This window comes from Gadus chalcogrammus, chromosome 2 (genome assembly GCF_026213295.1).
Source record: "Gadus chalcogrammus isolate NIFS_2021 chromosome 2, NIFS_Gcha_1.0, whole genome shotgun sequence".
Taxonomy (NCBI): Eukaryota; Metazoa; Chordata; class Actinopteri; order Gadiformes; family Gadidae; genus Gadus; species Gadus chalcogrammus.
In genome coordinates, this window is record NC_079413.1 from 10,451,062 (window position 1) to 10,463,094 (window position 12,033).

General features: G+C 45.1%; 1 protein-coding gene across 2 annotated transcripts; it reads left to right on the forward strand.

Annotated features, from left to right (window-relative positions):
* The first annotated feature begins 614 nt into the window (after positions 1-614).
* LOC130373526 (nucleus accumbens-associated protein 1-like) lies at positions 615-11,583 on the forward strand. 2 transcript variants are annotated; one of them, XM_056580101.1, is made up of 8 exons: positions 615-888; positions 4,240-4,375; positions 4,661-4,993; positions 5,295-5,931; positions 6,281-6,451; positions 6,611-6,716; positions 7,012-7,109; positions 7,971-11,583. In XM_056580101.1, the coding sequence occupies exons 2-8, from the start codon at positions 4,250-4,252 to the stop codon at positions 8,294-8,296; spliced, it is 1,797 nt and encodes a 598-aa protein (XP_056436076.1). In that variant the 5' UTR covers positions 615-888; positions 4,240-4,249; the 3' UTR covers positions 8,297-11,583. The 2 variants fall into 2 exon arrangements, with proteins under 2 accessions (XP_056436076.1, XP_056436085.1); XM_056580110.1 differs by having other exon boundaries at positions 4,243-4,375.
* Positions 11,584-12,033: the final 450 nt, after the last annotated feature.

Sequence of the window (12,033 nt, forward strand, 5' to 3'; positions counted from 1 at the left end):
AATAAATGATAGGCCTATTGATAATGTTTTTGCAACCCCACACATATTACCCCACAGGTTTAAACAGAAACACAAGCAGATCACATATCATCACACATTGAGCAGGATAATGAAACGAAGCATGAGGTCAGGTTATTTTGAAGTAATTTATTCATAAATGCATTAGATTCCAATGTTTTATTTAGCCTATGTGAATACCTAGACAAAATGAAATAGGCCTATAAATGACGTTGTATGATGTTATTAAACGCAGTAGGCCTATTTGATATGGAACAATTAGAATCTTACATTGTAAGCCTATTCACCACTTGCAGTTCATCTAAGTTGACTGAGTTTACATCCCACCCGATCTCTCTCTCTCTCTCTCTCTCTCTCTCTCTCTCTCTCTCTCTCTCTCTCTCTCTCTCTCTCTCTCTCTCTCTCTCTCTCTCTCTCTCTCTCTCTCTCTCTCTCTCTCTTCTCTCTCTCTCTCTCTCTCTCTCTCTCTCTCTCACACACACGGCCTACTTTCTCATCTCGCACATGGGTGTGGGGTCGGGGGGGAGGGGGAGTCGAGGCGAGAGAGGCGGTTTCTCTCGCTGCTGTCGCTGTGCCAATGCGCAGTCTACGTCGTGGGATAGGTCTTCCAAAATCGAGGCTGCGCTCAACGCGATCATGCGATTGAGTGACGAACGCGTCATGCCTGCCCTTTCCCTCTGCTGTTGTGTGCGATCGGTGACTCTGTGTTCCGCAATCCCCTTCGCCTTCACCGTACCGCCCTCGATAGCTCTGCTGTCGGCAATCAAACTTCGAATGAATGGCTGTCAGTAGGAGCGAGGAGAAGCGGGGAGACAAGGAGCGGTGCCCCGTCCAGTAAAAACGCTCTGCATCGACTAACAGGCGCCCTGGGTGAGTGTGTGTCTGACAGGTTCGTCTGAGGATATCTCCGGATTTATTTGGCTGGCTCGGGGAAAACGTCCGTGTCGGGGATTCGAGTCAGCGCTGGCGATTCGGATTGGTTGGGAGCGAAGATAACTTGTCTTAGTCTTTAGCTAGCCCACGTCATTCGGAACATTGGGTCCAGGTTGGCATAGTTAAAACTTCCAAAAAGCAGGTTCACCTTGATCGGCATTTTGGTTGCATAAAGAGAGTGGATTGGGCTCTTCTCTAAGCAGACCATAAAACTGGCACTTTTTTTTAAAGCAACGTGATCCTTACTTATGTTTATTCTAAAGAATACAAATGCGAATGACTGGGTCATCAACAATCAACGTGTCAATGCCAGATGGTTACTTTTCATGGAGGTTAAACAACATTGGGCACTGTCTGTGTCTAGCCAACCCCCGCTCAGTGCCGCACTGGTTCCGTCTGGCTCGCCCTCGGCTGCCTGTGTGTCCTAGGATGACCTGTTGATGTCGTAAAATGGAGACTGGCATGGGGGACGAGTCCCCGCAACCACCATCCCAAATATATTTCGTGCAACACTTTAATATTCGGGGACAGACAGTGGATGTCATGATGACACCGATAGCCCAACTGATCAAATCTAACTGTAATTCGGTCTTCCATTGCGGAATTGTTTCGAAATAGTGTGTGTATGTGTGGTGTGTTTCAGTGTCTGTCGGGCGGGTGCGAGAATGCTAGACGTAGAGCCCAAAATTATTTAACTATATGTTAGCATAGCAACTAGCTCGCTGCACGGGCCCCGACGACTGGAGAAGTCATATTTTGTAGACAGAAAAAGTATGATGGAGATCAAACACACCATGTTGTATACAAAATTGGGCAGTCCTGACGGACTTATCATTTTACTTTATCAATCCTTCACATCTACCGGGAATCAGTCGCCATCCCCTAGTCGCCCCCTGGCCCGTGCAAGCAGTGGAGCAGTCCGCGCGGGCATACTGACTGCCCGCGGAGCGGTCACTGCCGGTGCAGCAGCATAAACTCATCTATTCCCCATTGATCTTTCGACCATCCGGTCAAACGATTCTGCGTACTTTAAATACGATACGATGGTCCCAGTGGAGAAATATGCAGTGTCAGACTAACGGTCTATGGCACAGCTTGTAGTTGATAACGATATATTCCGTTGTTGGTTATTTTCGCTCAAAAGCGACTGAGTCACTATTACTGTTTATTTTTTAGGCTAGTTATTTTTACCAGTTGCTTGATGAAGCGAAACCCTTCCAGCGTACCCGGGCTGCGTCGGAGTAAACAATATACGTTGGCATATAAGAGCCAGGGAATGCCCACAATATATTCCTATTAGTAATTATCACACTACTATTTTTTATTACATTTTAATGCCTTCTCTAAAAAATATGGAGTAATATACAACAGCATCTCCCAGAACTAAGTGTTTAAGAGTATGGTTGACCTACTACTCTCCTTCTTGGTATCGATTCTGTGCTTGCCTGAGATCGTAGGGTGACATTTAGTTATTGACCGATAATTTAGGAAGGAAACACAGAAATTCTTGATTGAACTTTCCTTCTGAAATGTGTGTTTGTGTGTGTGTGTGTGTGTGTGTGTGTGTGTGTGTGTGTGTGTGTGTGTGTGTGTGTGTGTGTGTGTGTGTGTGTGTGTGTGTGTGTGTGTGTGTGTGTGTGTGTGTGTGTGTGTGCGCAGTGTGACTCACTTGCTCAACTGTAAACAAGCAGTATTGTTTAATGTGTGTGACTCAGTGTGCCTTTTGTGGGTTTGTTTCATAGTGTGGGTGTGTGTGTGTGCATACATCTGTGTTTTAGTATGAGAGAGGGGGGAGCCTGAGAAGAGACAAAGAGTGTTTCTCTTCACTGGGAAACTTGGCTATCTCCCAATTGAAAGGCTTTGGATATGATGGGGGGGTGCTAAGTGCTAACGCTAGGTTTACTCCAGCTAGCCATACTGCAGTTGCTTGTATGCTTAATACAGGGTGAGGCATGATGCTAACAATGTCAATTGTTGTTGGTATTGCCAGAGATCCATATTTGAGCTTTCTGTAGCTTTCTTCTAAAGTGACTCTTCGACTTTTTTAAAGATGCATGCCACTAATGAACAGGTTAGCAACTTTCTCAGGAATGATAAGCCCTGGAGCTTAGCCCAAGACATCCTAACTAATAGACTGTCCTACCTATTAGCCAACTATATGGTCATATTACAATGTATCCATGTGATAATTTAAGCTACATTTCATTAAAAGCGAAAGAGAGGGACAGATATTTTCTCAGTGTGTGAGCAGCATCCTGCTTTATGCATGGATGAGCCGTTCACACAAACCTATTCGACTAGAAGAATGTAATAACAGAAGTGTAAGAAAATATGGTGACAGTGTAATGTGTACCACTTTCACAGTGTATGTCACTCTCCCTGTTCTATATCTAGAACAGCCACGAAGAGTGTGCTTCCATGTTAAATGCATCTGTAATTTATTAAGACTGGGATATGACATGACAGCGATTGCAATAAGAAACATTTGCTCTGCAGTGTTACCTTTAAATCCCATCTACTGTATTTTATGCTTCTAGAGCGGTTATTACATGGGTTTGAAACCTTAAATTGCCCCCGCATTCTCAGGGTAAAACCGACAAAAAATATTTGGTAACTTTAGCTTAAAAGGACAACATTCATCTAAGGTCCTACTAGAAGCTGTTCCACAAAAGAGAAGCGAGACCGGCTTGTTCTGTTCCCAGTATTGAATGGGCACATGGTATCTGCTGTTTGTTTAGATGGCACACATTTGCTCATAGAAATAAAAGAACATGGCCCAGTTATCTAAGGACACAGGGTTTTTATAGGCCATAGAAAATGGCGACCAAGCAAGCTTTTACCATGTGTGAGCACACTATGTCATCGGTGATGTCTACTTACCCAGCCTGGAAGTGGATACAAAAACTTTTTTCATGCAAGGAATTGCTATGGTCTACAGAGAATTTAATGTTCTTTGGGGAGCAGACTTTCATTTCATTTTACCGCTTTTGAAGAGCTACCATAGATCGGCTATGGTCTCAGAGTTCCAAATATAAAAACAACGATATTTATTAGCTTTTCTATTTACATTGTGTGGGTCAAATTTTATTGTATACTGCTGCTTTGCATTTTCTTAATATCTGTCTGTTTTCTTCCCTTCCTCATTTCCTTCTGCCCCCTTGCCTTTCTTCATCCCTCCCTTCTTTCTCTCCTCTCTCCCACACTCCATCTCTCTCTCCCTCCCTCTTCTCTTCTTTCCATCCTTTCTTCCTATCACCCTCTATCCTTTCCTTCCTTCCTTCCTCCTAGAAGACACACCATGGCCCAGACCCTTCAGATGGCAATCCCAAATTTCGGCAACAACATCCTTGAGTGTCTGAATGAGCAGAGGCTGCAGGGTCTCTACTGCGATGTCTCCGTGGTCGTCAAGGGCCACAACTTTAAGGTAGGCCAACATTAATTTCAGAACAAAATTTTTTCTGTTCCGAATTCCCTGTTTTATTCCCAAGCGTCGCTGCACATCATCAAGCATTCTTTTTTTTATTTATCCCGCTATATAAATATTGTTCTTTGAGCATTTAAAATAGATCAGAGTGTCAGCTTCTGTTTTGGTCAGCTCCCACTCTCCATAAATGCAAAACACAACCCCCAAATCCCTTGAATCCACAGAAAGCTGATGAAAACAAAAATGCCAAGCTTCTCTCACCTCGTCCTCTTCTTTGTCCCCCAGGCCCATCGCGCTGTGCTGGCAGCCAGCAGCTCTTATTTCCGGGACCTTTTCAGCAGCAGCAGCAGCAGTTGCGGCGGAGGCGGTGGTGGCGGTGGTGGTGGCGGTGGTGGTGGCGGCGGCGGCAGTGATGGTGGAGATAACGAGGGTGTCCAGAGCCCCCTGGTGGTGGAGTTGCCCCCTGCGGTGCAGCCCCAGAGTTTCCAGCAGATCCTGGCCTTCTGCTACACTGGCCGCCTCAGCATGACCGTGGGGGACCAGTTCTTGCTCATGTACACGGCGGGCTTCCTCCAGATCCAGCAGATCATGGAAAAGGGCACAGAGTTCTTCCTTAAGGTATGGCACGCCCCCTGGTCCCAAACCCTCCTTCCCGGGCATGCAGAATGGAGTGGCGTAGGTGCCAGATGGCCAGACACTATCATTGTAGCATCACACAAGCAAACAAAAAGTGTTCGAAAGATTAAACCATTAGTGATGAATAGATTAAACAAATGGGATCTAGTCTTTTGAGTCAGTTGCGGCTACTGAGTTCAAGGTGCGGTTCCCTGTCCTCAGCCCAAAACATGTGCTGTCGTAGAACAGGCCTCCCGATCCCTCGTGGGTACTATCATACGTTCTGCTCTTTCCCTCTCCCAAGGTGTCGTCCCCCAGCTGTGACTCCCAGGGCCTCCAACCGGAGGAGGCCCCGTCCTCGGAGCCCCAGAGCCCCGTCACGCAGACGAGCCGCCCCGCCCCCTGCGTCACGCCCCTTTCCCGGGTGAAGACGGAGCAGGCGTCGGGCCAGCCGGAGGCGTCGGCCCACTCGGTGGTGTGCTCGCCGGTGGCCAAGCGGCTGTGGGAGGGGGGCAGCAGCCGAGACGGGGGCTCGGGGGGCGGCGGCGGCGGCGGGGGGTCGAGGAAGGCCGCTCGCTTCTCGCAGCACGAGGCCATGCGGGGCAGCGCCATTCAGAGCCCCCCCGCCGGTCTGGGCGTCGCCATGGGAATGGGCCCCTCTGTGGGAGGCGCGCTGGCGTCCATGGTGACGGGCGGTGGGATGGGCAACAACAGCAACGGTGGCGTCGGGCCAAATGGGAGCTGCGTGGCGGTGGGGGCGGGGCTTGGCCTGACGGACGGCGCCAGCCCCGGCACGGTGAGCGCCTACGCCAGCGACTCCCCCGTCAGCTACCACGAGGAGGAGGAGGAGGAGGAGGGGGCCGACGAAAGCGCCGAAGAGCAGTACAGGCAGATCTGCAACATGTACACCATGTACAGTATGCTGAACGTGGGCGTTGCAGGTAAGGCCCAGACGCCACAGAACAGATGAACACTCTGTCCGTGGCCATGCTGTCTGTGGCTATAGCACATGCTTATAGTACGCTAGGCAGATTCTACCGTAACAGACTTTTAACAGATGTTACTTTGAAAGACTGAACCTTTACAGACTTTTTAGAGATGTAACCATTATAGACTCCACCTTTGCAGACTCCTTACAGATGTAACAGTTAAAGACAACCTTTGCGGAATTATTACAGACTTTACCTTTAAAGACCTAACCTTTTTAAGACCAAACCTTCACGCAACCAGCCTACTGATAGACCTTTTACAGACCTTACCTTAACCGACTGTCCTGTGCTTCCCTTCCAGCTGCAGGCGAGCGGGTGGAGGCCCTTCCGGACCACACGGAGACACGAGGGCGGATGCGGGGCCGAGACCTCACCTGTCTGCCCACCGAACTCATCGCTCAGATAGGGAACCGCTGCCACCCCAAGCTGTATGAGGAGGGCGACCCAGCTGAGAAGCTGGAGCTAGTCTCAGGTGTGTGTGTGTGTGTGTGTGTGTGTGTGTGTGTGTGTGTGTGTGTGTGTGTGTGTGTGTGTGTGTGTGTGTGTGTGTGTGTGTGTGTGTGTGTGTGTGTGTGTGTGTGTGTGTGTGTGAGAGAGATGTGAACTGGTTCTGTGTCTGTACCCCCGGCAGGCACCTCTGTGTTCATATCGCGGGCCCAGCTGATGAACTGTCACGTGAGTGCGGGGACCCGACACAAGGTGCTTCTCCGGAGGCTGCTTGCCGCCTTCTTTGACAGGTGACTGCAAAACTCCAAACAGCTACGAACATACACGTTGTACCCCACACACACACATATTGCTCACACACACGCGAACCAAAACAAACACGGGACCCACGCACACCAACAACAGCGGACGGACGCGTCTTCATTAGATGAGACCCCGACCTTCACGTGCTCACACACGTACTCGTATGCGTGGTAACTAGTTAAATTGTAGAGGAATAGGATGCAGTGTGAGTCGCTTTCATTTCACATGTGTCCTCCACCTTCTGTGATTCCTCTTGATCATTTTGTTTTCCGCCATGGTCAGGAACACGCTGGCCAACAGCTGTGGAACTGGCATCCGTTCATCCACCAATGACCCAAGCCGCAAACCGCTGGACAACAGAGTCCTGCATGCAGTTAAGTGTGAGTATGGGAGGGTGTATCTCTCTCTTGACTTCTCTGTCCTAAGAGTAAGGCCCAATCCCGTTTCTACCCCTTACCCCTTCAAAACAAGGGGGAGGGGTAAGGGGAAGGGGGAAGGGGTAGAAATGGGATTGGGCCTAAGGCTTAATAATAAAATATCAATATTAACACATTTGTATTTGTGTATATTAACACACAGCTGTCTCTCCACTGTTCCTGTGGAGCAAAGAGAGACGGTTTTAGAGACCAATGGGAGGGGCCCCTAATGACTAATTCAAGCGAGTGACTTTTGGATGTGTAACTACTGGTCCAGTTGACACAAAGGAGCATGACCTTCTTAAAACAAATTGCGCAATAGTCTTACAGTCATGGAAGTGAGGTCAAAAAGAGGGGACTATGCACGGTCCTATTTCTAATCATTAGAAAGCTGAATTTGAATCAACCATCCAGTCTTCCACTGATGAATGTTTGAGGAGCAGTTCCTTTTGGTGACTGACCACTAGATGGCGATGTGTACTATTGGAAGTCATTGTCAGCAATGTGATAGGCAGACCGGACAGGCATGTCTGCATTGCAGACAGTACCCTAACCCTTAGTAATTTGTTGGATCTAAAGGCCAATCACATTCAGAGCTATAGGTCTATGTTATAGTCTTCCTGCTCAAAGAAAAATGACATATTTTTCACAGAGGAAAATACATACTCCATTTTTGCTTTACAGAAACTTCATAATCATGGACAATACTTTATATTTACTTTTTATCTCAGTCATGGAGTCAAAAATGACTGAGTTTCACAAAAGTTGCCTTGGATAAATGTGTCGTTTACCTCCTTCTTCCACCATGCCCTCCTCTGACACCAGATTACTGCCAGAACTTCGCCACCAGCTTCAAGGAGAGCGAGATGAACGCCATTGCGGCGGACATGTGCACCAACGCCCGCCGCGTGGTGAGGAAAAGCTGGATCCCCAAGCTCAAGCTGCTGATGGCCGAGAGCGACGCCTACTCTGCCTTCCTCGCCGACGGCGTCAAGATGGAGGACGACCACCTGGGCGGCGACCCCGCCTTTGACCCCGCCGTACCACTGGAGGTTGGCGGTGGCGGAGGAGGGGGGGTGGAGTCAGGGGGCTCCCCTGGGGAGTCGTCGTTACAGAGCTTGGGCGGGGAAGGTGGGGGTGCGCTGTTCTGAGTGTTTTTGCCTCCGTAGTTTCCCGTGGACGCTTGACAACATCAAGCAATATTCCACCATATTTTGCTAGCTCTTTCCTCTTACTGGCCCCTCCCTTACCCACTGCTCCTCCATGGCCTCCGCAACTGGGCTTTTCCCGCCAAAAACCGACTGTGCTAACATCGCTGCATCTGGGGACAAGAACAGGCGGTCTTGTTCTCCAAATACCACAGGAAGATAATACAAAATTCTGATCCCGCTGATATCAAACATGCAGTCCGTCGAGGGGCAAAGGAGATTGGGAGCCTAGGCCACTCGCCTCTTCCTCCGATGGGCGCCGACGTCACCCCGCGTCTCGATCATCTGTACACTCCTGCATATAAATAAATAGCATTCCTTTGATGGATGAGCGTGTGCTCGCGTGTACCTCTGTCCTGCGGTTGGACATGGTTGGAGGGATAATAGATAGAACTAACAGTGGGTAAAAAGAGTATTAACTTGCTTGTGGTTTTCCCCTAGTTTCTTTTATCCTTTCTAATTTTATAACAAAAAAAAAAACAACGCCAAATATTCTTCCTGATCGCTATTACTTTTCAAATCTTACCCGAAGAAATCAATCAATGAATGTTTGACGTGTTGCACATTTAAAGTTGGCCATGTTTGAAGCAATGAAACGATATGAGGGGTGAAGAGTGTGCTTGTGTATGTGCGTGAGTAAAAGACAAAAATGAGGCAGAGTAATGTAGACCCCTTCCAAGAAGATTTTTGGTTTAGTCCTATTTTAAGGAGATACAATCTATTTATTTAGTGCAAAGCCATACACTGTGTGTGTGTGTGCGCCGAAAGAGAGGGGATTGTTTAAAATCTCAACTGATGCATTTTAATCGTGTGTTCAATTTTCGGTTTTAAAAGTGGTGTCGTTGAAAAGCAAAGATATATTTTCATTAACAATGTGGCATAATTGTTAGAGAGGGAGAGAGAGAGAGAGTTTTGACTGTTATCTTTCACCTACAATTAAATTACTCTATTATTTTGTTAAGTTAGCTAAAGCATTTGACACCAATAGTTTCTTAAATATATACATATAAAAAATGTCAGTATTAGGCTGGTTGGCTGACTTTGCCATCCCCAAAGTGGTAATCAATTATTGATTAAAGGAAACTATACAACTCCAAATTATACAATACTTTCTTTGGAAAAAAGTATTGTGCTTTGTAATTTAAATTGCAACACAAATGCTAGAAGAATAGAGTGAAGTCAAGAAGTTATGCGATCATTCCCCCCACCACCACTCAATATAAGGAAAATGGAAAAATGTGGTTGTTTTGTGCGTGTGTGTGTGTGTGTGTGTGTGTGTGTGTGTGTGTCTGCATCACCATGATGTAACGCCTTGTCCTTAAAGGGCTGGGGTTTTGGATGTTGTGTTTGTGTGTGTATGTTTGTGTTGTGTGTCTGCTTAACACCTTGTCCTCAAAGAGGTGGGGGTTTTCGTATCCCGTTGAAGCTTGCTGCAGAGCGCGACTGGACAGTGCACTTTTACTTTATTTTGTATAGTTAGTGAGGAGGAGAACCTGCACCTTAGTTAGATGAACAGGCGGTCCGCACACCATTTACTGACGAGGCTGGGGAAGCTGTGTGGAGAGAGACACGTTTTATTTTATTTTTATTATTCTGCCTGCTGTTTAGTGTGTGTGTGTGTGTGTGTTAGAGTGCATGTTTTTGTTGAGTTCTAACCTAGCTCTGTAAGACACTCGGCACAAACTTCCAATGCAATAAATGCAGAGGGCCACAACGTGCGTGTGATAGTTATTCGTGTGCCGCATATCCTCTTTTGTAATATTGATTTTATTATTTGAAGGGTTATGACGAAACATCAAGTTAGCAATGTGTAATATTGTGTGAAACTTTGTCCGTGGGAAATTTATGATATATGTTGTGTACTGTAGCACACCAGGGTAATGAAAAGGTCCAGGTCCCGTTCAGAATTATTTTGGCAGGTTATTAAAATTAATAATAAAAAAAAATACTTACTTGGTTGAGACATTATCAGTGTTGAGCGGACTGAGATGCATTTTTTTAAACATTTGTTTGTCATCATTTTACTATTATTTTTTTCTATTTACTTAGTAATATGTACAAATATTTCCTCTGCTAATGGCCTATAAAGATGAGAGAAGAAAACTGACGTTGTGGTGTAATAGAAAAGTTAACTTGATTCAACACAAAATAGAAAACGTAAGTAATATTTTACTTTATTTGAAGTAAGGGAAAAAGTAGTACTACTTTGCCTCTTACTCACAAGATTGTTGATATTTAGTCGACGATGTTGCACTTAAAAGCAACTGCCATGATACAATTAAGAGCTTTTACGATTGGTTGCCTGTAAATTACTTTATGTGAATTGTTGACATTGTTTCAGTTTATGTATTTTATTTTTCTATGCATTTTATTTTCAACATCTAAAGGGCCCACCTCTGTAAGAAGTCAACCCATGCACAGCATGTACAAATGGTGCCAACTAGGATGATTCAACAAGAAGCCCCATGTCACTACCACATATTACAACATACATTCTACTACTTGGTTTAAAACCTTTCATGAAAACTTGACCCATTAAAACCCATCCTGTGCCCAGTGATGTATGCAGTGTTTCACAATCCTTTGGAAAATATCTTTACTGATGGCCAAGGTGAATTCAGAAGGCTGATCTTAAGCAATTAACTTAAATCCATAATCATGTCCAACAAGACCAGACCTGGTTAGATGTAATCTTGCTAATTTGTAAACGCATTTGCTTTTGGGGTGAAACAAGAGGTGGCCTAAACACTAACCAAATTGTAGTTTGTGCACACATTCCTCTCTGTGTGTTAAGAGAAAACAACCTACATTAAATAAAATGTATGGCATGGCATGGGGAAACTTTTTCACCATATGGTACATATATAAATATCATATATACATGTATAGGTAAATACTGTATATTGTATATAAAGTCCACATGGAGATCAGAATGTTTGTTGTGATATCACAGCATGAGGTATATATATTTACCAAGATACTGCCTTTACATTAATGGCTGTCTTCGCCCCTGTTCATTGGTCTCTGTAACCCTGTAGCTCCGGTGCAACTCCCATAATGCACATTCTCTTTCCGTGTTCCAAGTGCCAATATCTTTGTGAAACCCCTGTAACTGTGACACAAACTTAACGTAATTGCACATTAACTAATGTTAAATAAACAAATGAAAGTCATTGACTAACTTTAAACACAAATAAATGAAATGAAAACATGTTAATAAAAAAAAGGTTTGTAACAATTTCTCCTGGGCTTCTGTTTTATTCCTGTAAAATATATTTTGGTTCATCATAAATTATTATTGTAGTCAGAATTATGGATCTGAATTTACATATTTGTAGATTTGTTTGGTTAACCCTGTCATAATATATTAATTTAATTTATGCTCCAAACAAAATTAAATAAGCTATTAACTATCAAAGACACTGAACAATATTGAAATTATTTAAAACGTTAACATTTGCAAAAGGATCATACATTTATTTTTTAGTCTTGGATATAGAGGGGTAAAGATACAGCTGATTAAAATAAACCTAGGATTTATTGGAATAAAGAACAAAAGTTAAGCAAAAGTTTGGTCAGGGAAGCTACAAGACGTCAAAGAGAGCCTGGGCCTTTTGTGTTTAAAACTTGCCTTGAGAACAAAATAATCAAATGCTCAATGGCAATATGTGAGCCTTAAA